This window comes from Coregonus lavaretus (assembly GCF_964263955.1).
Source record: "Coregonus lavaretus genome assembly, contig: HAP1_SCAFFOLD_5090, whole genome shotgun sequence".
NCBI lineage: Eukaryota > Metazoa > Chordata > Actinopteri > Salmoniformes > Salmonidae > Coregonus > Coregonus lavaretus.
The window spans coordinates 18,746-43,460 of record NW_028163187.1 but is presented as its reverse complement, the minus strand read 5'-3'; the positions used below and the strand labels follow the sequence as shown (position 1 = coordinate 43,460).

General features: G+C 45.4%; 1 protein-coding gene across 1 annotated transcript; it reads left to right on the top strand.

Annotated features, from left to right (window-relative positions):
• Positions 1 to 18: 18 nt before the first annotated feature.
• LOC311118412 (signal peptide, CUB and EGF-like domain-containing protein 2) lies at positions 19 to 21,988 on the top strand (the record flags this gene model as incomplete). The annotated part of the gene is made up of 3 exons (XM_084193215.1): positions 19 to 30; positions 8,559 to 8,684; positions 21,854 to 21,988. Coding segments are annotated over exons 2-3 (259 nt in total), but the record flags the coding sequence as incomplete, so codon positions are not given.
• Positions 21,989 to 24,715: the final 2,727 nt, after the last annotated feature.

The following is a 24,715-nucleotide window of genomic DNA, read 5'->3' as shown; positions in this document are numbered from 1 at the left end:
GATACAAGGGAGACGGCAAGCAGTGCGAAGGTGAGTTGAGTTGAGCTCCATTGTCTTATTATGGCTTCAATGTGATATTACTCCCCTCTATATTACTTAATTCACCCCCCTCCTCCCCCCCTCTCCCTCCCGCCACTCCCATCCAAATCATCATCCTCACTCACCCCACACCCCTTCCCTCTCCATACTTCATTTCGCCCGGCCCCTATTGCTCTCTGACAGGCTCTGCAGTAATGGCAGGTTTTACAGCTGTTTCACAGGAACCCCCATTCCTCTCTCCTCCTCTCCCCGCTCCCGACTCCCCCCCCCCCGCCGGCTCTCCTAATTAGCTGTGAGGAAGTGGACTGGGGGAAGGTGTGAGGGTGAGAGGGGTCAGCACCTGGCTGTGCGTTCACACCTCCAGTCATTTCTGCCTCAAAGCACACCACAGCTGGAGCTAGAGCTTGCTTGGTGCACAGGACACACTCCCTCCCAACGCTAGCCTGTCTAGCCGTACAAATGCAATCGAAACACATCTACCCACGCACACACACAAACGCCAGTTCAGCTTATAGGCTAGCACCGCAAATAATATTGACACAAAACAATACATCAGTCATATTGGCCACTAGAGCTTATAGTTGCATGTGTTAGCCAGGATAGGAGAGGATAAGAGGATTGTGGGGATGACGTGCCCTTTTCTATAGGGGTTTTTGCTGTCTTTATGTTCAGGCCTTTTCAAGTGTCTCCTGTTTGTTTAAGTATTTGTGTGTATGTCAGTGAGTTATATCCAACACTTTCTCCCGTTTGCTCAGCTGTGTACCAGTGTCCCCCGCCCGAAACACACACACACACACACACACACACACACACACACACACACACACACACACACACACACACACACACACACACACACACACACAGAGAGAGTGAGCAGGTATTATATCTGTGGAACTCACCTGGATATTGCCCATTCAGAGATTCTATACCTCTCATTTGGTCAACCTGGGGAGAACACAATGAGATGAACCTGTGTCATTGTTTGATTAGCTCACTTATCAAATGCCTCAGGCTGTGTGAGTCGGTCTTCCTGCATAGGACTATATAATCACACACCTGGCTTGGAGAGAGGGAGTAAAGGAGATTTACTATTATTTCCACCATTTTGTGTCTGCTGATTCTGTTGAGTCGCATGCAAATCCATATTGGCAGCAATCCGGTCTACTTGATATAGCTCTGTCTCGATTTGTTTTGCCCCAGTCTAATTCTATTGGCAAGTCTCTGTTATTGGACTTAGGCTATGACATTGGAGAGACGTTCTGGAATTGCTAGAAACGCCTGTACTAAAATATGATATTGTACCAGGCAGCGCTGCTACACATTGCATAATCTTCAGTCAGAAACACAATGGTCCTTATCCTAGAACAGATTGAGCTGCCCAGAATAATATATGATATTATGTCCATAGAGAGGAAACTGCAAAAGGTTGAGAGTCTTTTTAGGGAAATGTTCCTCCTACCGTAAAACAGCTGTCTGAGCAGAGGGCCGACCTGTCTGTCTTGTCTTGTCTGTCTGTCTGTCTGTCTGTCTGTCTGTCTGTCTGTCTGTCTGTCTGTCTGTCTGTCTGTCTGTTTTGTCTGTCTGTGTGTATGTCTTGTCTGTCTGTCTATGTGTACAGATTTCTTGTGCTTATGAATTTTTGTTTAACTGAAATTCTAAGAGGGGTGTATTTCATATTTGGATGGGAATATATTTCTCCCTATTGTTGATTGAATTGTTTATGTGTGTGTGTGTGTGTGTGTGTGTGTGTGTGTGTGTGTGTGTGTGTGTGTGAGCGAGTGTGTGTGTGTTGTACAGATGGAGAAACTAATGATGTATGCCTATGCCTCAGTATCTGAAATCCAATGCACTTGTGTCCTGTCCTCCTGTCCTTGTGTTCCATACTGAAGCCCCGATTGATACGGCACAATTAACGCCTCGATCACACCGACAGCGTCATTGCATTTTGGTTCACCAGAAGTGCATTCATTTCCAATGGAACGCTGCGTTTCCCTTGCAGCATTGCGTTGCAGAGGCAGTTGCAGTGCGTTCTGTGTGGTGTATATGTTGGATTTATCGAACGTATGCATCAAACTGTATGCGTAGATGGCTTGACAATAATGGTAGCAGAAGGTGCCGGCGTGATCGAGGCGTAAGGTCCAGTAAATGGGTGACAGAATGAAGACAGATGGTGGATGTGAGTTGACCCCTGACCTCTGTGATTAGATAGGGGCTGTGTAATTGGCCAGCTATGTTTCCCATCAGCAGACATTACATTACCCCGGTGGTGCAGAGGAAAGAGAGAGTCATTAGGACAAGCAGAGAGCTGCTCTCTCTCGCTCTCTCCGTCTGCTGTCTCTCTACTTCCTGGAAATGACTATGCTTCAGGATGGACGACTGGGAGGCTACACTCTCTCAGAGAGGGACCCAGTAATTAGCAGCTGATAACTCAACATTCCAGTACAATTTCCGGTAACACTTTACTTAAAGCCGACTTTATTACGTGTTATAAGCATGAACATTTATGTCCTATTATAAGGCCTTTATTGAATGATGTGGAATATTGCAGGTTACCTGTAATTAATCACAAAATAGCATTTTTATTTATAATTCATAAGTGTTCCTATCAGATTATGGTTCTTCTCTCGAAGAACACCCTTTTCTTTTCTCTAAAGCTGCTCCTCAAAATGCTGCTCTCTCTGAAATCTGATCTTGCGTCTATGAATGCCGCTCTCTGTAGATTTTTCCATGGGCTGATATTGCTGTCTCGTTATGGAGAAATGTGAACTTTGGGCCCTGTGCTGTGAAACGAAGGATGACACAATGTGAAAGAGCATAACACGTTGTGTATGATACTTGTTCATATCACTCTGTGTCCTCACAATGCTGGACATAGTGGTTTCAGGATGCATTAACTGCACATCTCTGATGTTCAGAGTTGTGCTCATCTAGCAAGATGACACTATACATCTAGAGTACCTACAGTATGTGTCTCTACTATTGTTAGTGCTTGGGAGATTTTTTAATTCCCAGGAAACTGCTACAAATGAAAACTGGTTTCAGACAAACCGGTTTCCGAGAATCATTCTTATTATATATTTTGTTACAGGAATTGTATTTATTCATGTACTCAACAAGAACAATGCTTTCAGTGACAGTGTGAAACAAAAGGACTATTACCTTTTCCTGCCTATCAGTTTGGATTAAAATGGGCCCATGCTGTTCTCTGAGTAGGCCTATAACTCAACAGTCACATGGTTCTCTGCTCATCAGTAGCAGCCAGTTGTGGATTTATCTAACGTTCCACAGAGAGGAGTAGACTAAGGTGGTTGCCACGGGGTTGTCAGGGTCTTGTGAAAGGATGTCTATGTTTGCTCAGCATTTGTCACTTACTGACTAATTGATTGGTTTTCATTGGTCTTGTCCCTGTCACTCATCCTCTCCTCTCCTCCTTTTCAAAAACAATTTAGTTTCAGCACTACAGCCTTTGCTTTTCTCTACCCATGTCCTCTATATTCAAACAGTTGGCTACCATTTCCTGGTGATGCTAAAGATACTAACATGCATTGTCACTGGACCTCTAGCTGCGTTTGAGTGGCTGTGTGTGTGTCAGAGCTCAGCTGTGTAGCCATGTGTGTGTGTGGCACCTGTATGCCGGGGTTTGTGTGTTTATGGGCTGTATAGACATGTGCAGCGGCAGCAGCAGTCGATTCAGGCATAGAGACAGACAGAGACCGAGCCATGAGTCTGCTCTCCCAGCAGCAGCAACAATTACCTGACCTGCTTTACAGACAGAGGGAGGGAGGGAGGGAGAGAGGGAAGGAAGGAAGGAGGGAGGGGGGGAGGGAGGGAAGACAGACAGACAGACAGACAGACAGATCATTGGAAAGACAGATGCATGGATGCAACTGAGAGAAAATAGATGGAGGGTGAAGGAGAGGTAGGTAAGGACACAGAGAAAGAGGGAGGGAGAGGGAGGGAGAGAGAGAGATTTCATGAGATAGAGAGTGAGATATTGCGGGTGGGAGGCGCTGAGGGAGAGGTGGCAGACAATTACTAGGCCATTGTCTGCCCAGTGTCTGCTACTCCGTCACTGCTCAGGAGCTCTCCTCACTGGCTCCCTGCTTCACACTCACACGCACACATGTGGAGGAGCAGGTCAGACTCGGCTCCAGTAGGCAGGGGCTTTATATAGCTATAGCTCTCTAGAACAAAGCCTGAGAGCAGACTCACATATACACTCACAGAGATGATGGAACAAGAGATGAGAGACGAGAGGTGTTATTGCTGCAGTGCCATACAGCTCATATACCCATATGCTGTACATACACAAGCTTCAACACCTGAGACACATACACATTCACCTGCGCAGACGCACATAGGCACACACACACACACACACTTTTTCAATCTTGCTTTTTCAGTCTTGGAACAGGCATCAGAACAGAAATTCACCGCCACAAACCATTGGCCTTAACTGGGCACGAAGCATTGGCTCTCAGCCCTCAGCCCTCTGCTCATATGAATGTTGTTTGTTGGTGTTTGGATGTCAGTAATGGGAACATGTTCTTATTTCTGTCCTGAGCAGCTTTGTACTAGCCTTGGTAATTAACCATGATGCGCTACAGGTTCAGAAATAATATTTGGATTATTTCTGGTTTTGTGCCGTCATTCGACCTCTTGCATAAATACACATGGTTGTTATTTTCAGAGAAGTTGAGGGATAGGTAGCTAGAGAGGTTGCGATATTCTGAGGTTCAGAGAATTCTGTTGAAATCCAGTCTCCTTTACTTTAGTATTGGGTGTTGTGTCCCAAATGGCACCCTATTCCCTATATAGAGCAGTAGTAAACCAAATACGGAATACTGTAGGGTGTCAATTGGGATGGCTGAAGCATCTGACTTATAGTAACCTTACTCAGCAGTTGAGTCAGGTACAATTAACAGCCCCAAAAATTAAAACAACCCCAAGAATTTGAGAAATCTCTGTTTCCGCTCATGGAATTACGCAATCCACATTAGTGAAGTGTCCCAGCTCCACATGCTGTTGCTATTATAATTGGAAATCTCCCTTCACTGAGCTGAGGGCTTTCTCCTGTGGACACACTTCTCTGGACCTGGAGATTGGCAGTAAAACTGAAATATCAAGGGGACAGTAGGGGCATGCTCCCTTCCCTTCCAACCGCTCCCCCTTCTCTCTCCTTCCTCTTCTCTCCCTCTCTCCTCTCTCATCTCTCTCCCCTTCTTCATCCATCTCAAGGTGCATGCACCCCCCCCCCCTTTGGGGCACGGGCCGTCAGCGAAGGTGCCTAATTCACTTGATGAGATGTTTTGATCGTCAACATTTCCCTTGTCGCAGTTATGAAACGTGCGCCGCGTGTCCAAGCAGTGGAAGCAGAGAGTAGCCTGGTTCAGAAGCTGTCGGGGCGCCGCTGTCAGATGTCAACAACAGCTCCAGGGCAGGAAGAGAGCACTGCTGGAGGCTAACTAGGCACAGGGCATGTCCATCCTCCCCCCTTGGCCCCAGACCCTAGCCCCAAGCCCCCATGCCCCAGGGCAGGTGTGAGCCCTGGCCCTCCCCCCTCCTGATACCTGCCCTGATCTCTTGCGCTCTCTAACCCTGCTCCCCTATGTAATACCAAGCCTGCCTTGCCTTGCCAGGATGGCCTGATCCAGCCTCACTTCTTACAAGGTGCCAATTAACGACTGGAAGCTTTTCATTTATCCCTTTGCTCTCTCTTACCTAATTTCTCTCTCTCTCTCTCTCTCTCTCTCTCTCTTTCTCTCTCTCTCTCTCTCTCTCTCTCTCTCTCTCTCTCTCTCTCTCTCTCTCTCTCTCTCTCTCTCTCTCTCTCTCTCTCTCTCTCTCTCTCTCTCTCTCTCTCTCCTCTCCGCAAAAATCTACATTGTTTCCACGTCATTTCAACCAAAAAATGTAATGTGATGATGTTGAATCAACTTGGGAAAACTGATTGGATTTGAAAAAAGTAATCAACGTAAGGGAATGTAGTATTTTTTCACCCTACTTTTAACCTAAATCCAATGACATGGTGAAATATTTTGTTGATTTCACATTGAATTGACGTTTGTTGACAACTCAACCAAATGTAAATTAAAACTAGAGTGTCTGCTAAATGACTAAATGTAATGTAAATGTAAAACTAGACATTGAACTGATGTTTGTGCCCCCAGTGGGCTCTCTCTCTCTCTTTCACTCTCTCTCTTTCTCTCTCTCACTCTCACTTTTTCTTTCTCTGCTTTCTCTCTCTCTCTCTCTCTCTCTCTCTCTCTCTCTCTCTCTCTCTCTCTCTCTCTCTTGCTTTCTCTCTCTTGCTCTCTTTGTATGCCTCTCTCCTTTTTTGGGCTGTTGTTTGGTGAAGAAAAAGCAGTAGACATTATGCAAGCCATCCTCATGACTAACTGCTCAGTTCTCTCTGCCTTTCACAAACAGGGTTGTTGTGTTCAAATGTGGTTGCTGGAGACACACAGGTCCTACTCAAGGTGTATCTACATGATATTTCTCCTGTCTATACGTCCTCCTCCTCCACGTCTTCTCTCTAGTGCAAAGACTGATGTTCCTCCTATTCCGGTGTATTTCCACACCTCTGCTTTCCGTTGGAGGGTCTCAGGGTGCTACGCAGAGCATGTATAGGGGTGCCTTGGCATCTCTTCTGCTGGTGCGGGGAGAGGTGTTCGTCTAAACACTCCGACAAAACAGTCATTACACAGCAGCCCTCTCATCCCAGCGCTCCCTAATTGGTTTCATATGCCTCTGGGATGATTCACTGATGACTGGGACCAGTTTGTGTACACCAGCCAGGGTCCAGTCTCTGTCTTTAAAGTGCAGAAGGCCATACCGTTCCTTTGTTTGTGTGGGAAAGAGAGTCGAAAACAAACAGTGGATTAGAATGCACTGATGTATGTTAGGCCTGTGTAATTGCCTGCTCTGTAAACATGGCAGGTGCCAGAGCATCTCTAAACGAAAGAATGTCTGTCCCATTTATTTATTTAACTTTTATCTTGATGGGTTTTAACTGACTGGAATACCTCAGGAAAAACGCTTTTAGATTAAAATTTGATTCGATTTCTTCTCTATTTCAAGCAAGATGTGTTGGCGCTGTCTGTTCTTTATTGTAGACCCGTTTCAACTTAGAAGTAGATTAGGCTAAGCTTTTATTTTAGATATACAGGAACATCAAAGTAGCTTTTAACCAAGACACTGTGTGTTCTATCCTGATGACAGTGAGCTGTCTAGAGGGTGAGGGGTCTGTGTGAGCAGACCAACAGTGGAATATTTCAGTGTGTTGGCGTTGTACCGGTGGTGTGCTGTGCAGTGTCCAGGTCTGTGTCCCAAATTGCACCATATTCCCTATATAGTGCACTAAAGGGAAAAGGGTGCTACTTGGGACGCAGCCCAGGACTGGGTTCTGTCCAGTCCACAGGATGTAGGAGGCGGAGAGAGACTAGAGAGACTAGTGCTAAAAGCTGTTTGTGGCTGACAGAACCAGACCCATCATAGCCCACCTCGCAGTTGGCAGAGACAGGACACAGTGTGTGTGTGTGTGTGTGTGTGTGTGTGTGTGTGTGTGTGTGTGTGTGTGTGTGTGTATGCACACGGGTGGGACACATACAGGCTACTGATGTTGTGTGCCAGTGTCTGAGGGGAGAGAAAACATATAGAGGGAGAGAGAGAACGAGAGTGGGAAGAAAGAACAGAGAAAGAAGTGAGATGGAAAGAGTGCAAAAAAGTTACTTTACATGGAGGGGGAGAAGGAGCAAGCAAAGAAACATGAGAAAAGGTGAAAGGGATGAACAGACAGACAGACAGACAGACAGACAGACAGACTGAGGGAGTGAGAGTTGGCGTCTTGGCCAGGTTGGCGAGTGCGAGAGAGACAGAGACAGAGGGAGTAATACAGGAGTTGAACACTAACCAGATACCTGCTCGGGCCCATCCGGAGTTGAGGAGGAGGATCGAAGGAGAGGAGGAGAGGATTTGGGGCTGGGGTCTGGCCCCCGGTCTGCCTCCCCTGGCTTGCTGCGTTCACACGGAGGGGGGACTGTTTGTTTTAGTGGCTCAGTCCGCATGGCAACCACTTGTGAGTGGCTCCTGTGAAAGACTCCTCCGCTGGCTCAGCATGAAGGGGGAACATCGTCAACGAATAAACACGGCAAGACACTCTCCGTATGCCCCTCTGGACTCTGTACCCCTAAACACTCCAATCTTACCCCTAGTATGTATACTATGCACACTCACCATGAGCTGTACCAGTGGACTACCTTTTATCTCCAACCCTGTACCCTGACCTCTACACATAAACATCAGCTGACACTCTCCATATGCCCCTCCCTTTGTACCCCAACACGTATCCCAATTACACTCCATACTGTTCATCTCTAATCCATCTCCTCCATCCTTCCCAATCCCCTACCATCCATTCTACCTCTCCACCTTCCTCTCTTTCCATCCATTTGTACAGTAGCTGCAGTAATTCCTCTTCGCCCTTCTCATTGGTCTTCTATGACTCTCTGTTTCAGACATGGACGAGTGTGAGAATGACTACAACGGAGGCTGTGTCCACGAGTGTATCAACATCCCAGGCAACTACAGGTGCACCTGCTACGACGGATTCATGTTGGCCCACGACGGACACAACTGTCTGGGTGAGTGTACAGTCCTCCTAACCCCATTTTAAACTCATAGTACAACCTATCCAAGTCTGTCATTTATGTTTGTATGAGACTGTGTTATCTTTGGATCTTTCCCTTCCGGTGTGTGTTCTTATTCTGCTCTGTCTCTATCTGCATTTGTGTGAGTGTGTGAGTGAGTGCACACGTGTGTGTGTGCGTCTGTGTGTGCATGCATACCTGTGTGTATGTATGTGTGTGTGTCTGTGTGTGTGTGTGTGCATGTACTGTACACTCCATCTGCTATGCGGTTTGTCTGTCTGGCTCTCAGCTCCCTTCCTTCTGCATCGTTTGGAGGGCTTCCATTATTTTAGCTGTTTTCTCTTCATTTCATTATCTGGGTTTCGTTTGGGAGGGCGCTCAGGGTTGAAGAGTTCTTCTCTCCATCAGTTAGAGATGTCCTACAGATACCCGTCTGGTGTGTCTGACAGATCCAGTCCATTAGTCCTAGCCTTCTCTTATTGACTTAGTGTCAGGCAGACATATGTTTTTCTGCTCTTCTGCAACATGCCAGTTCTGCTTGGATGTGCTTAAACACATTTCATCTTTTCATTCCCTGCCCGCTGATTGACGCAAGCAAAATCAAAATATGTTGTTTGGATGCCCTGGCCCGCAACCCAAACATCTTTGGTGGGACATGTTTTGGCATTTGTAAGTATTATGTCTGATTCTGTGAAGCCAGGGAGGGTGGAGGAGGAGGGGAGAGAGGAACATGCCATTAGGTGTAGTGAGGAATGGCTGAGTTAGGTTCTCCTGGGGAGGTTTCAGGAGTATGTTGTTACAGTGTGAGTCTCACGTGATTCATTTACATTTAACTGTATGACCGCTGATTGACTCTGACTGAGAGATGAGTCCTGGATCGTGTTCAGTAGGCATGGAATGGAAAAACTATTGGAAACGGAACAAATAGGTTGTTATCAATAAAACGTCATAAAAAGGTACAGAGTGTTCGATTTGCCAAGGAGACCCCAGCTCCACTAAAGGGATTGTTAAATAAATGTTAACTATTTGGTTGTAATATCAACAACCCCTCTTGAAGAGCATAGCAGAAAATTTCTGATTATTCCATGCGCACATTTAGCTCTATCGTTAGAGTTTTACAGCAAGTAACTGCATGCTTTTCATGATCAGTAAACATCAATTGATCATGAAATTTCACGATATCTCTCAATATTGGCCGCCATTAATTGGATATTTGAGTGATATAAAACAAAAGTGAACTATACCTGATAAGTGTGAGAGGTTTAGGTTAATTTCCCATCCTTTGTGGGCTCCGCCTGTCAAGCAGCAGAAAGGCGCATTTGCCGATGTACTGTTAGCTGATAATGTTTACTTTGCAAGTAACCGGTAGAAACGTTGTACAGTTGGCTAAACATAGACCTAATTTACTTTTTTCTCCAACCAATGTAGGCCTACCTAGCGAAGTTAGCTAACCTTATCCCCTTTTCTCCAACCAATGTAGGCCTACCTAGCGAAGTTAGCTAACCTTATCCCCTTTTCTCCAACCAATGTAGGCCTACCTAGCGAAGTTAGCTAACCTTATCCCCTTTTCTCCAACCAATGTAGGCCTACCTAGCGAAGTTAGCTAACCTTATCCCCTTTTCTCCAACCAATGTAGGCCTACCTAGCGAAGTTAGCTAACCTTATCCCCTTTTCTCCAACCAATGTAGGCCTACCTAGCGAAGTTAGCTAACCTTATCCCCTTTTCAACATTGTTTTTAAGAGTGTTTAATCACGATTGCTGCTGACAAACATGATAGGCTACAGTGATTGATGGACCACATCAAATTGGCTAACTAGCTAATAGCAGATCACGTCAATATTGCCTGTTACCAAACTAACTTTCAGGGGATAAACTAGATGGCTATTTTGCTTGCCGTCTAAGTGGTGATGAAAGTAGTCCGACAGACAACTTTACCAGGACGATGACTTGCCGATGTTAGGCTCTTTCCAAAAGTCTAATCTCTGATGATGCAAGCTAAATGACATGTTTGCTTAGCTAGCTAGCCAGCTACATGCCAAATGGATAGGCTACGGCCACCCTCATGATCAACTGATGTTTACAGATCATGAAAAGCATGCAGTTACTTGCTGTATATCTCTGATGATAGAGCTAAATGTGAAATAATCAGAAATGTTTAGTTCTGACTATGCTCTTCAAGAGGTGATGATATTAAAACAAACCGTTATAACATTTATTTAACAATCCCGTGAAAACAGCACGCAGTTGTCAATGGTTTTAGCAGAGCTGGGGGTCTCCTTGCCCCCCAGCAGGCAAATCGAACGCTCTGCACAGTATTGTGACGTTTTATTGATAACGACCTATAGAATGTGTGTTCTTATTGGACAAATTCAGGCAACCTTCTCTCCTGTGTAGGGCCTAATGAACATACACACGCATTAGTATTTGTACATGGTCCTCTCTGGTCTAGTCTGAGTTTGGCCTCACTGACTCTGATCTTGGATACAAACAGACCTGTCCTCTTTCAGTTTGCTTGCCCAGATGCTGATGAATCTTCAGTGATGATGAGCTTTTCTTTTCCCACCCCAAGTTCGCCTGCAACGCCCCCCTACCCCAACCCCCCAATGCCGTAAACATAAACAAACCTGTTTTCAGCAAGTCAGAGAGGACAGAGGTCACCAGAGAAGGGCACTCCCATTCCCCCTAACCCTAACCCTGTCTCACCCTCTGATAGGACCAGGATAACACTGGAGTCTCGACAGCAATGTCATTTTTAAATTTTTATACATTTACATTTTTTGTCATTTAGCAGACGCTCTTATCCAGAGCGACTTACAGTTAATGAGTGCATACATTTTTCATACTTTTTTCATACTGGCCCCCCGTGGGAATCGAACCCACAACCCTGGCGTTGCAAGCGCCTTGCTCTACCAACTGAGCTACAGGAGGCCCCAATTGTATTATTTCTAACACTTAAAAATGTCACTTTAATGTTACCCCTGTTGTTATTCTATTGACTTCCCAGAATTCAACTTGGCATGTCAAATGTTTATGTTACTGGTTGCAAATGGACAAAGGAAGGAAAAATGTCAGAGAGAAAATTAATAACCTAGGCTACCCTCTTATTTATTGACAAGGTTCAAGGATGAAATTCCATACTCGAAATCTGTCCGTTTTTATGTTTAGCAAGGAGGGTTAGGGACACGGGAGTTGCTCGAAATCTGTTTAATAGCTAGCTAGTGTTTTTGTTTTTGTTTTTCTAATTCGGCGTGCCTGTCTGTCTGTCTGTCTGCCTGTGTATGTGTTTTAAGTGTCTGCAGCTGTTGTGTTGTCAGTGGCTGGTTGCAGAAGACTCGCTGGATTGTGTGTGTTGTGGTGAACTAAAGAAAATGAACACGAAGGAGAGAGATTTACTGCATGTGTTTGTGGCCACTTGGAAAGAATCAATGGGCCACATGCTGGCTATGTGTCAGCAGACCTGGGTTCAAATACTATTCAAAGTCTTTTAAATACTTTCACTGTTTGTTCTAGTCTGCCTGAAGTGGCAGATGGATGAGGTTTGCACTTTGGCGACTATTCTATTGATTCCATTGTGCCCGGCAAGATCAATCAAGCCCAGCTAAAGGATTTTAAATTAAATCATGTACTATTCGAACCCAGGTCTGTGTGTCAGAGTGGTTATAGAGAGTTCTCTAGTTGTCACGGCTGAGTGGAGGAAATTGGCCACATCTGTTAAAAAGTAATTAGCCAGACTATGCTGATAAGATATAGCTTTAAAAAACAGTCACTAATTAGCTGTGAATGGAGAGTTCAATGGGAGGGATCGGAAAGCAGTCAAGAGAGAAATCCCAAACTTTTGATCAGACATTTCCCACTGGACACCCACTGGTTGAATCAACGTTATTTCCACGTCATTTCAACAAAATTACGTTGAACCAATGTGGAATAGACGTTGAATTGACATCTGTGCCCAGAGGGTTATGATGACACTTAATCACCATCAGACATTTATGATGCAATTTAACCATGATCAGTCATTTAAATAATTAGGACAATGACAAGTGCTTTAGTATCTTTTATTTCATATTCATTTCTAATCCTGGTTAGACTTGATTCCGCTGTGTGTTACTGCCAATCCATACCTAATTCTCTCTCTCTTTATCTCTTTCTCTCTTTCGCTCTCTCTCTCTCTCTCCTCCACCTCCTCCTCCTCTCCCTCTGTATTCTCTTGGTTCTCTTGGCGGTGGATGTGAATTGGAGGCTGTCCAAGCCATTCCCCCGTAGGCGATGGACTTGCTCTCTATTTGACATCTTTATTGCGGAATGTCTCAAATACAACACAGAATGATGAAGAGGATGAGAACACAGGCAGGACCGCCGAGGGCCAGCGCACACCGCTCCGAGTCCTCTGCTGCTTCCAGGAGCTCCCTCGCTTTCTCTCTCTCTCTCTCTCTCTCTCTCTCTCTCTCTCTCTCTCTCTCTCTCTCTCTCTCTCTCTCTCTCTCTCTCTATCCCACCGTTCTTCTCTTCCCCGTCTGTCTCTGTCTGTCTCTCTGTCTGTCTGTCTTTGTCCTCTCTTCTTCACCTCTTTTCTCCTTTCCTTTTCTTTTCTTTTCTTTCCCTCGCTCACTCTGTCATCGGTCATTCTAGTTCTCCGTGACAGAGCAGTGAGGTGGTGGATCACTCATCATCAGTCAGACCCATTAGGTGTGGCTCAGGGAAAGGCATCACTTCTCCACAACTGATTGCCCAATCCCCATTCTTTTTGTGAAGTGCATTCATTCAGGAAGATTCTATTAGCAGCTCTTCAGCACTTCACGTTTTCTCTGAGATCATCTGTTAGCTTATTTTTATGCTGAGGCGCGCCTGATTTGACACATAATTAATAGAGCTAAGGTCACTGTTTCCTTAAAAATTGAATTTAGTGAAAACTTCACACTCATCGGAGGTTATGACCTTGCTTTGTCATAGGCTCACAGCTTCCCAGCCAATCCAGCACTCCCGTACTCCCTGCGTTGCCATGTGTTGCCATGACGTGGTATGAGGCAGACAGCAGCTCAGTAACAAATGTCACAGGAGTATTAGAGGAGCAGATCAGAGCATCATAGCTACCAATATATCTGATGGATGGATCTGGAACAGTCAGGGTGGAGGGCGAGAAAAGGGGATGGGGTCATTGGGGGCGGGCTCTGTGTGTGAAGACTTTGAGGGTACAGTTGCGGGCACTAAAAAGCTTGCGCTCTAGCGTCTAGTAGTGATAGTTTGCCACAAAAACCTGTACTGCTGTAACTATTTTGTGCCCACAACTGTATTTGGTTGGGTAGAGGTTTGGGGTGATATTCAGGATATTCTGAAGAGTTACGAAAGCTGACGTAGAGGTAGTGGTATGCGTGTACAGACTACCTGTATATGGGCATCTGTATCAGGGTTTAGGGTAGTTAAATGTGGGTAGTTATATCATAGGGTTGTACAGTTTGGCTGTATTTCATAGGGTGAGGGGTGGTGGGGTGGTAGAGGTACAGTAGAGGGGGTCCAGGATGTTTATTTGAGGTAGAGAGGCTCAGGGAGGTACTAGTTGGGGTCTGATGAGTATTAGTTGGGATCTATATTTGCAGCGTGAAGATATACAGTGTAAACTGTAAGAGTAATGAGCGTTGAGTTCCTGCGTATTGACTCATGGATATTTTAACATCACCACCTTTCATGTTTACCCTCATCACTAACTCTCTGAGATACAGGTAACTGCCAAAATAATGGAAACACAAAGTATATTGAAAGCAGGTGCTTCCACACAGGTGTGGTTCCTGAGTTAATTAAGCAATTAACATCCTATCATGCTTAATTAGAGTCATGAATAAATATGCTGGGCAGGCCATTATTTTGGCTACCAGGGCACGAGTGGTCACTGGATGGTTTGATGAGCATTAAAACGATGTAAACCATATCCCATGGCCGTCTCAGTCATCAGATCTCAACCCAATTGAACACTGGATTCTGGAGCGGCGCCTGAGACAGCGTTTTCCATCACCATCAACAAAACACCAAATGATGGAATTTCTTGTGGAGGAATGGTGCCACATCCCTCCAATAGAGTTCCAGACACTTGTAGAATCTATGCCAAGGTGCATTGAAGCTGTTATGGCTTGTGGTGGCCCAATGCCCTATTAAGACACTTTATGTTGGTGTTTACTTTACTTTGGCAGTTACCTGTACACAAATAGGATAATGTGTGACGCATAGGCATGATATAGGAATAACTATATCATGGCTATGCGTAACTGACACACATAGTCAACCCACAGTTTGCTGGGCCAAGCCATGGTTTCCTAATTACTGTATATGGACATCTATCATCTACCAATGACAATCTGTCCACTTCAATGGTAGGACTCATTAGTAACAACATTAGAGTTTCTTATAATGTCTCTCCCAGTCCTAAGTACCCTCTCACTCAATGACATGTGAATGTATGGTTAGTCTAGGAACAACGGCAGACAGCAAACACAGTCACAGACAAGCCGCATCTCTAGGGACTTGTCAGTTGTCACAGCCTTACACATACGGCAGCATGGGTTGAATTAGCTGGGATTATGGGTTGGATGTTGGAGGTGCTGTAAATGAAAGTCTCATGTATTCCGTGACTGACTAGTGAGAATATAGGGTCTGTCTGTCTGGTTACTGTAACCGCCTGCCTCCTGTGTTCTGACTCATTAATCACTGCTGTAAACAAGATGTCAGGACAGAGCTCCAACAACGTTTCCCCCTAGGTTTGTACTCAGACGGGTCGCAAAGGCCCCTAAAGTGACTGTTATGCGGCGGCTGACACCAAGATATTCAATTGAAGCCAATTTGATCTGATTTGTTATATCTTGGGGGCTATAATCATAGACAGAAATGGTTATAGATTGTTAACACAGCCTTGTTACTTCCCAGTCCCTGTATCTATGTACTCTAAGGTGTGTTATGTCTTGTCCACAGCCTGGCCACTCGTCAGTGAGGCTGCTGTACAACCAGGTCCAGTGGTCTGGGTCAGGGAGTTGGACTGGGGATCAGAGATCACTGGTGGTACACTGGTGGGATCCTTCACTGTTAGGGTGTATTGCTGTTCCACTGCCCTGAAGGCCGTTAACCCCAGAAAATACCACTGTTTTTCTCCACACAACTACTTCTTCTTTTATTTGTATTTTTTCTCTTGTTCATCCCGTCTGACACAAACAAACTAACAACACAACATTGTGGCTTCTAGTAGACTGAAGGAACGATAGATAAACAGAAACGTCAAGACCTGCTGCTTTGAAATTAAGGGACAAGAGGGGAGAAACAGGAGGGAAGACAAAAATGTAGAGAGAGGAAGAGAGAGAGAGAGAGAGAGAGAGCGAGAGAGCGAGCATGAAAGAGAGAACAGTCTGTCTTAACCAAACGTGTGTAGGAAGTTTCCTAGGGTCCCATATGTGTTGTGTCAACAAGTTTAGGGCACTAATAGATTTATGATTGCATAATTGCACTGCACTCTGATTAAAGGCCAGTCCTGTTCAGTTCCTCTTCAACCTTTTTGATTTAGACTTGTATTTATTTTGTTTTGGCCGTGGACACAGCTGGGCCCAATATGTTGATCATTTGGTGCCTTGCTATGAACGTCTGTAGGGCTCAGACAAGTTTATTTTCTTTCTGACGCGTCCTTTTCACTCCTACGCAAGGTCTTAGCTCAGAGTGCCTTGGCTTCACAGCGGGACAGGCTCTGACTGCAAACTCATAGAATGTTGAAACTCTGACATGACAACACAGACAGATCGGGGGAAGGAAAGGGGGGAGACGTGGAGAGAGGAGAAGTGGAGGAATAGAGTGGGGGTTAGCCAACAGGCTATTGCTAACATCTCTCTAGAGAATGACTGGATGAAACATGGAGGCACAGGGAAGGGTGATCTCCACTTAAAGTGTATGGTTTTATTTATTTCCCCTTTTCACACTTTCTCTTCTCTCCCCTCTTCCCTCCTCTCCTCTCTCTCTGCCCTTTATCTTTCTTACTCCTCTCGTCACCTCCAGGACGGGAAATTAATATTTTGGTCCACTAGCCACTGTGGCAGGTAGATAAAAAAAATCTTGAAACCACTCAGATTTTTTACAAGCCCAAATATTTTTGTTACATAATTAGATGAAGAAATCACACAAAAACGAATTATGTATTACTAGTAAGAAGTCATGGGGTATATTGCTTAATTTCATTACATTTTTGTGACCTGTGTCTTTTAACCAATGTATTTAGATCCAATAATAAAAACAAATAAACAGTTCTACAACAGAACATCAAGAATCAACAAAGTGCCTGCCCTGCCACAAAATGCGGAGTGATCCGGCTTATTTATTATTATAGTTCAGGGCTCCATGCTGACATTTTTTACAAGGAGTACATGATGTGCGCCTAAGTAGAAATGTAGAAGCACATACATCTATGAGAACAATGACTAAAAGTTCATGAATAAACATTTTTGGGAGTGATGCTCAATCAAGCACAATCATTAGGCGAAACAGAAATAGTTCAGCTGGCCCTTTAAGGGATGGGCCATTACCATGGTAACTTGGGCACTGGCTTGTCTGTGATGAAAGAAATCTCAGACTGCTATGTCTTCCTAGCAGCAGACAGTTGCAGCAAACTCAAACTAACATTGAAAAAGAATCTTGGAAACATGTGAACAAAACAATGTAACTGGCCAAGAAACACGAGGACAAAGTCTCACTTTAGTAGCCTTTCTTGTCAATTCGACCAACTTCTACATGTGGGTTTTGGATTTAAAAAACAAAAGTTCCCAAATGCTCTGTGTGACCATCCGCCAACGTGGCTGGTGAAATATACATTCTTACCCGCCAATGACAAAATCTACTCACATTTGACAGGTGGCAGGTGTTAATTTCCAACCCTGGTCACCTCCCTTCTTCTACCCTTCCCTCCTCCTCTCCACTCCTCACCCCATCATCCTTCTCACCCTTTGAATCAAGCACATCCTCATCGCGTCCAAATAAAAGTTTACAGAAGCAAAACAAAGGCACTCTAGTTTAAACTTGCAGAGCGCCTTGCCAGTGTTTATGTTTAAATGTTGGCAAAGATCAATTAAATGTGGAGATGATCAACAGCCCTCTCTCTCTCTCTCTCTCTCTCTCTCTCTCTCTCTCTCTCTCTCTCTCTCTCTCTCTCTCTCTCTCTCTCTCTCTCTTTGTATTACTCTAAAGTAAAAGCCTCTGTCATATTGATGTAATCTGTTTAGTTTTGTCTATAGGGACGAAGGGAGATGAGATTGAACTTTCAACTTCTATAGGGATCTTCTAAGAGATCTGCTCCAGATTGTAGTGCATGCCTTGTGGTGCAGTTGGCTCTAGAAGGTTGTATAGTTTGGCTCAGGACAGTGGTGAGGTCATGGGGTATATTGTAGAGAAATGTATATTGGATGTTAGGTGGTGGATTGTGTTGCCTTGTGGGAGGTGGAAGCTGCAGAGGACATCTGCTTGGTAGAGCTCTGAACAGATGTTGTTTCACCCTGCAGCCTCGCTGTGACATGCTCTCTATAGTCATGCTTGAGAGAACTGCTCAGTTAAACACAGTATATTATTCTAAATCAGCCATGTTAGATCCTCCCTTACGTATGAATCTATCACGTTCTATGAAACAGCTTTCCTCTTTATTTGTCATTTTCCTGTCAGTCCCACTGCTCCCTCTCTCCTAATCAGCTGGGACCAGAGGACGTGGGACTGGAACAGGGTTGGAGGAGTTGAAAGCTTTGGCTGAAATCATTGAGCAGTTGAAACACTGGCACCGCTGGTTTTGTTCCATGTTTTAGAGGGCCCTTATAATATAATATGCCTTTTAGCAGACGCTTTTATCCAAAGCAACTTACAGTCATGTGTCATACATTTTTACGTATGGGTGGTCCCGGGGATCGAACCCACTACCCTGGCGTTACAAGCGCCATCCTCTACCAATTGAGCTACAGAGGACCCTTGGAGCCGCCCTCTGCTCTCCTTGGACTGTAAAGCCTTTTGAGACACTCAGATACATTGGCAGGTGAATACAGCAATAGAGGGAAGAGGGGAGAGGAGAGGAGAGGGACGAGAAGAGAGAGGAGGCGAAAGAGGAGAGGGGAGGGAAGACAAGAGAGGGGAGAGATGGGGTAGGGAGGGAAGAGGATACTAAGCTGTACAGTACCTAACAATAAAACACTATATTTAAAGCTTTATTAGACACCTAAACAATATATACAGTAGGCCTATATTTCTGTCAGACAGGCACAAAGGCATGCATACAGATCAAGGTTCACTGCCTTACACTGGAACATGATGTGTTCATAGACAAAACACACACCACACAAGACCCTTCTCCTCCTCTCCCCTCTCGCTCCCTGTGTTTGCATGACAGTAAACTCTTTCCTCTCCCCCTAACGGTTAACAAGGCCTGAAAGCCTCTGTCCTCTCCACGGGGACTTAACAAGCCGACCGCCTAAATGCTCCGACGAGAGAGAATGTCGCCAGGTAAAGCCAGAACTCAAATAAAAGCCGACTGTAACCCACATGGAGATATGTCCGGAACTCAGACAGGGGCCCCAGACAGAGAGAGAGAGAGAGAGAAAGAGAGAGGAAGAGACAGAGGGAGGGAGAGACAGGGAGAGAGGACAAGAGAGACACAGAGAGAGAAAAGTGAATAGGAGACCATAAAGTCCTCTACTTAAGGAAGAGGTAGAGAGGATGGCAGTGTGACACAGAATCACAGGTCTGGTCTGGGTGTATTAAGCCTGGGCTGACCTGGCTGTCAGCGGACTTAGTCTCAGACCGGACGTTAGGAGCACCAGATCCACTGCTCCAACATTATGTGTTCTACAGAGGGCCAGTAGTGATAATCGTAAAGCCCTTTACAGTCTGGCATGAAGACCATCCTAAATGCCACTCAGAGCTGTAAAGCTCTCTGACTAACTCAGGGCCATCAAAATATATACAACCTCTGTCTCCACAGACAGACAGACAGACTGGCCGTGGTACACACAGACAGCAAGCTCACTTGATCTCCTTGACAAACAGGCCCTGATCACCCCTGACCACTCATGATTTGGGGCAGGAGTTTTACATGACCCCATGACCTGACCAGGACAGGAATTTTACATGACCATGTGACATGACCAGGACAAAGGAAGGACCTTAGTTCTGATGAGCATGGGGTTGAGGACGCTGAGGAGGCCATGTGTCATGTCCAAAGCCAGGCTGTCAGACAGACAGACATAGACAGGTAAAACTGTGCAGTCAGTCCAGTACTGTATGTCCCCCTCCCTGGCACCAGGAGCAGTGTAGTGCAGTGTAGTGCACTGTAGCTCCCTGGACTGGAGTTATGAATTTATTTTGAGGCCCTTTCACCCTGATCTTGGTTGTTTATGAGTGGGTGAGACAGACAGACGGCCGGGCCGGGTGGTTGCTTCACCTCAGATCCTCAGATCACAGAGAGAGCAGACAGACCTGATGAGACTAGATGAGATTAGAGAGAGAGACAGAGTCTCCTGGCTCCACACTGCCTTAGCGCTTAGCACTGTCTGCCCAACCAGAGCCTTCTCCTCTCATTTCCTCCCTGTAAAGACCTGCACTCTAATCACAAGGGGAAATGGTTACACTGCTCCTCTTTCATTTCACTTAGCGGTTTGTGATGGATGACGGATGGAGCCAATTACTGTCCTCCACTACCTCCGAGTGCCTAGGTTAAATACACTTGGGCCAGTTGTTGCATTGGAGTATGGGGAAGAGTTTTGGTCTATGTCTGAAATGGCACCCTATTCCCTGGTCAAAAGTAGTGCACTATGTAGGAAATAGGGTGCCATTTCCGACACAGCTTGGTATTTAGACTACCTGTCAGATGTGTGTGTTGGAGGATGCTTAGAAAACCTTGATAGGTGGTGAGTGGGTGTTTGTATGGAGGATGGAACAGAGGCTGTGGTCAGACAGACGGTGTTGTTCTGAACTCTGTGTCCTCTTCTCCGTCTCCTGAGTGGCGCAGTGGTCTAAGGCACTGCATCGCAGTGCTAACTGTGCCACTAGAGATCCTGGTTCGAATCCAGGCTCTGTCGCAGCCGGCCGCGACCGGGAGACTCATGGGCGGCGCACAATTGGCCCAGCGTCGTCCAGGGTAGGGGAGGGAATGGCCGGCAGGGATGTAGCTCAGTTGATAGAGCATGGCGTTTGCAATGCCAGGGTTGTGGGTTCGATTCCCACGGGGGGCCAGTATACAAAAATATGTATTCACTAACTGTAAGTCGCTCTGGATAAGAGCGTCTGCTAAATGACTAAAAATAAAAAAATAAAAAAATAAAAAAAAAATCATCAGTGTGCGTGTGTCTGTGCCACCTCTAAACACACACACACACACACACACACATACACACACTCTCTCTCTCTCTCTCCCTCTCTCTCTCTCTCTCTCTCTCTCTCTCTCTCTATTTCTGTCTGTTAGTCTACAGTAGCAGCTCAGCCATGTTTGATTCCTGTTAATCTCAGTGGAGGGTGTTATAGGTTTCCAGTTAACTAACACTCCCTCTAAATGCCCCACTGGTGATTTACTGGGCTTTCAACAGCACAGCAGGGCTCCATTAACACACACTCACACCAGCACACACACACGCACGCACGCACTCACACACACACATACACACACTCTCTCTCGCTCTCTCTCTCTCTCTCTCTCTCTCTCTCTCTCTCTCTCACTCTCATATTCAATACCTTTGACTCAGTCTTACTGTACCAGGCAGAGGCTGGGCCCCCAGTAAAAAGAGCCCTGCTCAGCTCAGCTCTGTCCTGTCTGGGTAGTGTGAGTCCACAGGGTTACATTCCTGCCTCTGGTGTCATCCCCACATCTCCTCACCCTCACCAGACTTCAATAGGCCTTCAGAAAGAAGAAAGAGAAGGAAAATCCTTCCTCTCGGCTGCAAATTCAACCAACACAGACACACATAACTGCCTGGTCTACGACTGAGACGCTTGGGGTTTGTTTGTCAAGCCAAGCAAGCATCCTGCCGTTAAGGAAGTCTAAGTCTTTGCCTGACCGGTTGTTTTCTCTCCCTCCCGCCCTCCCTCTCTCTCTCTCTCTCTCTCTCTCCCGCCCGCCCTCCCTCTCTCTCTCTCTCTCTCTCTCTCTCTCTCTCTCTCTCTCTCTCTCTCTCAGACGTGGATGAGTGCCTGGACAACAACGGAGGATGCCAGCAGGTGTGTGTGAACACCATGGGAAGCTATGAGTGTATGTGCAAGCAAGGCTTCTTCCTCAGCGACAACCAGCACACCTGCATCCACCGCTCCGACGGTGAGTGGACACGTGTGTGTGGTCTGTTTTTGTGCGTGTGGAGACTGGACATGAGAGGTGGGGGGGTCAAATGCGAAGGCGTCCAGCATGCCTCGCCTTTGTGCAGTGACCATTATCCGCGGAGCGTGGTGTGAAGCGCCGAGGAGTGGGCGGGATGCGTGACTTCTGACACGCGTGTTTGTCGTCCGTGTGATCCTCCTGCGGCCGACGGCTGATTGCGGTTTTCATCCTTAACCTCTCTGGCGCTCCGGCTACCCCGGTCCATTCTGCCTGTCAGACTTAATTTATGGGTTCAATCTGGAGCAGTGAGGAACGCTGTTGGAGGTGACGGGGAGGCAGAGAGAACATTCTCCTCCGCACTGAGGAATCACAGCACATTCCTCAGAAAATACACAGTTCAACAAATAGGCCGACACACACAGAAGTCTGTGCACACACACACACACACACGCACACACATACAAACACACACACATCGGCGGACACCGAACACAGACACACAAACAGAAGTACGTACACACAAAGGCGCGAGCGCACACATACACACACACACACACATACATTTACATTTACATTTTAGTCAGTTAGCAGACGCTCTTATCCAGAGCGACTTACAGTTAGTGAGTGCGTACATTATTTTTTATTTTTTCATACTGGCCCCCCGTACACATACATACACACATACACACACATGCATACACACACACACACACACACATACACACACACACACACACACACACACACAGCAGCAGCACTGTAATTGAGAAGTTCAGAGAGATATGAAAGGATCCTCATCCATCATCTCTGTGATGTCACTATCAGACACTTCAGGAATGTGGAGAGGGGTGAGTGACTGAGGGGGTGGAGGAGAGTGAGGGGCAATGAGGTGACCTCTCTCTCTTTCTCTCTAGCTCATTCTATGGTCTTGGATTAGGCTAGTAAGACAGTGTGAGCAGGGAAGCAGGGGTGTTAGGGCACACCGTTAGAGGGAATTCAGAGGAGCTGAAGAAAGAGTGAAAGAGACACAGAAATAGAAACGTTCCATGTTTGCTCTTTGGAAACCCCATGAACCTGGATGTGAATATCTCCATTTCCTCTCATACTCTCTCTCTCTCCTCCCTCTCGCTCTCTCTCTTTCTCTCTTTCATGCTCCGTTCTGTCCCTCTCTCTATCTACCCCTCACCCTCCTATCCCCTCTCTCTCTTTCCACCAACTCTGTTTCTCTCAGTCTCTCTCTCTCTTTCATGCTCCGTTCTGTCCCTCTCTCTATCTACCCCTCACCCTCCTATCCCCTCTCTCTCTTTCCACCAACTCTGTCTCTCTCAGTCTCTCTCTCTATTTCTCTCTATGTTTTTACATCAAAGCCATTCCTCAGTTAACATGTGTAATTCGTTGGCCTGTCAGAGTTGCTGGGGGTAAACAGCCTCTAAAGCAGCCTGTGGTATTCCTCCAGCCCACCTCTACCCACCCCTGACCAACCCAGCCCCAGTCCAGTCACAGCCTGCCCCTGTGGCCCTCAATCGGACGCTTGTCTCCCTGCTCCTCCCAGACGGGAATAGCAGCAGCGTCTTGGTGTCCCAGAGGAGTCTCCACGCCTGTTTCCATCCCCCTCTCTCTCTCTCTATATATATATATATATATATATATATACACACTACCAGTCAAAAGTTTTGACACACCTGCTCATTCAAGGGTTTTTCTTTATATTTAAAAATTTTTGCATTGTAGAAAAGTAGTGAGGACACCAAAACAATGAAATAATACATATGGAATCATTTAGTAACAAAAAAAGTGTTAAACAAATCAAAATATATTTCAAATAGCAACCCTTTGCCTTGATGAAAGCTTTGCACACTCTTGGCATTCTCTCAACCAGCTTCATGAGGTAGTCACCTGGAAAGCATTTCAATTAACAGCATTTCAATTAACAGGTGTGCCTTCTTAAAAGTTAATTTGTGGAATTTCTTTCCTTGTTAATGCGTTTCATCATAGCGCTTGATGGTTTTTGCGACTGCACTTGAAGAAACTTTCAAAGTTCTTGACATTTTCCGTATTGACTGACCTTCATGTCTTAAAGTAATGGACTGTCGTTTCTCTTTGCTTATTTGAGTTGTTCTTGCCATAATATGGACTTGGTCTTTTACCAAACAGGGCTTTCATCTGTATACCACCCCTACCTTGTCACAACACAACTGATTGGCTCAAACACATTAAGAAGGAAAGAAATTCCACAAATTAACTTTTAACAAGGCACACCTGTTAATTGAAATGCATTCCAGGTGACTACCTCATGAAGCTGGTTGAGAGAATGCCAAGAGTGTGCAAAGCTGTTATCAAGGCAAAGTGTGGCTATTTGAAGAATCTCAAATATAAAATATATTTTGATTTGTTTAACACTTTTTTGTTTACTACATGATTCCATATGTATTATTTCATAGTTTTGATGTCTTCACTATTATTCTACAATGTAAAAAATAGTAAAAATAAAGAAAAACCCATGAATGAGTAGGTGTGTCCACACTTTTGACTGGTACTATATATATATATATATATATATATATATATATATATATATATATATATATATATTATCTCTCTCAACATATATATAGTATCTCTCTCAACATTTACATTTTAGTCATTTTAGTCAAAAATGCTTTTTTAAATCAAAACAACAACAATACAATACAATACAAAGACAATACTAATGGCTGCTCCCACCGT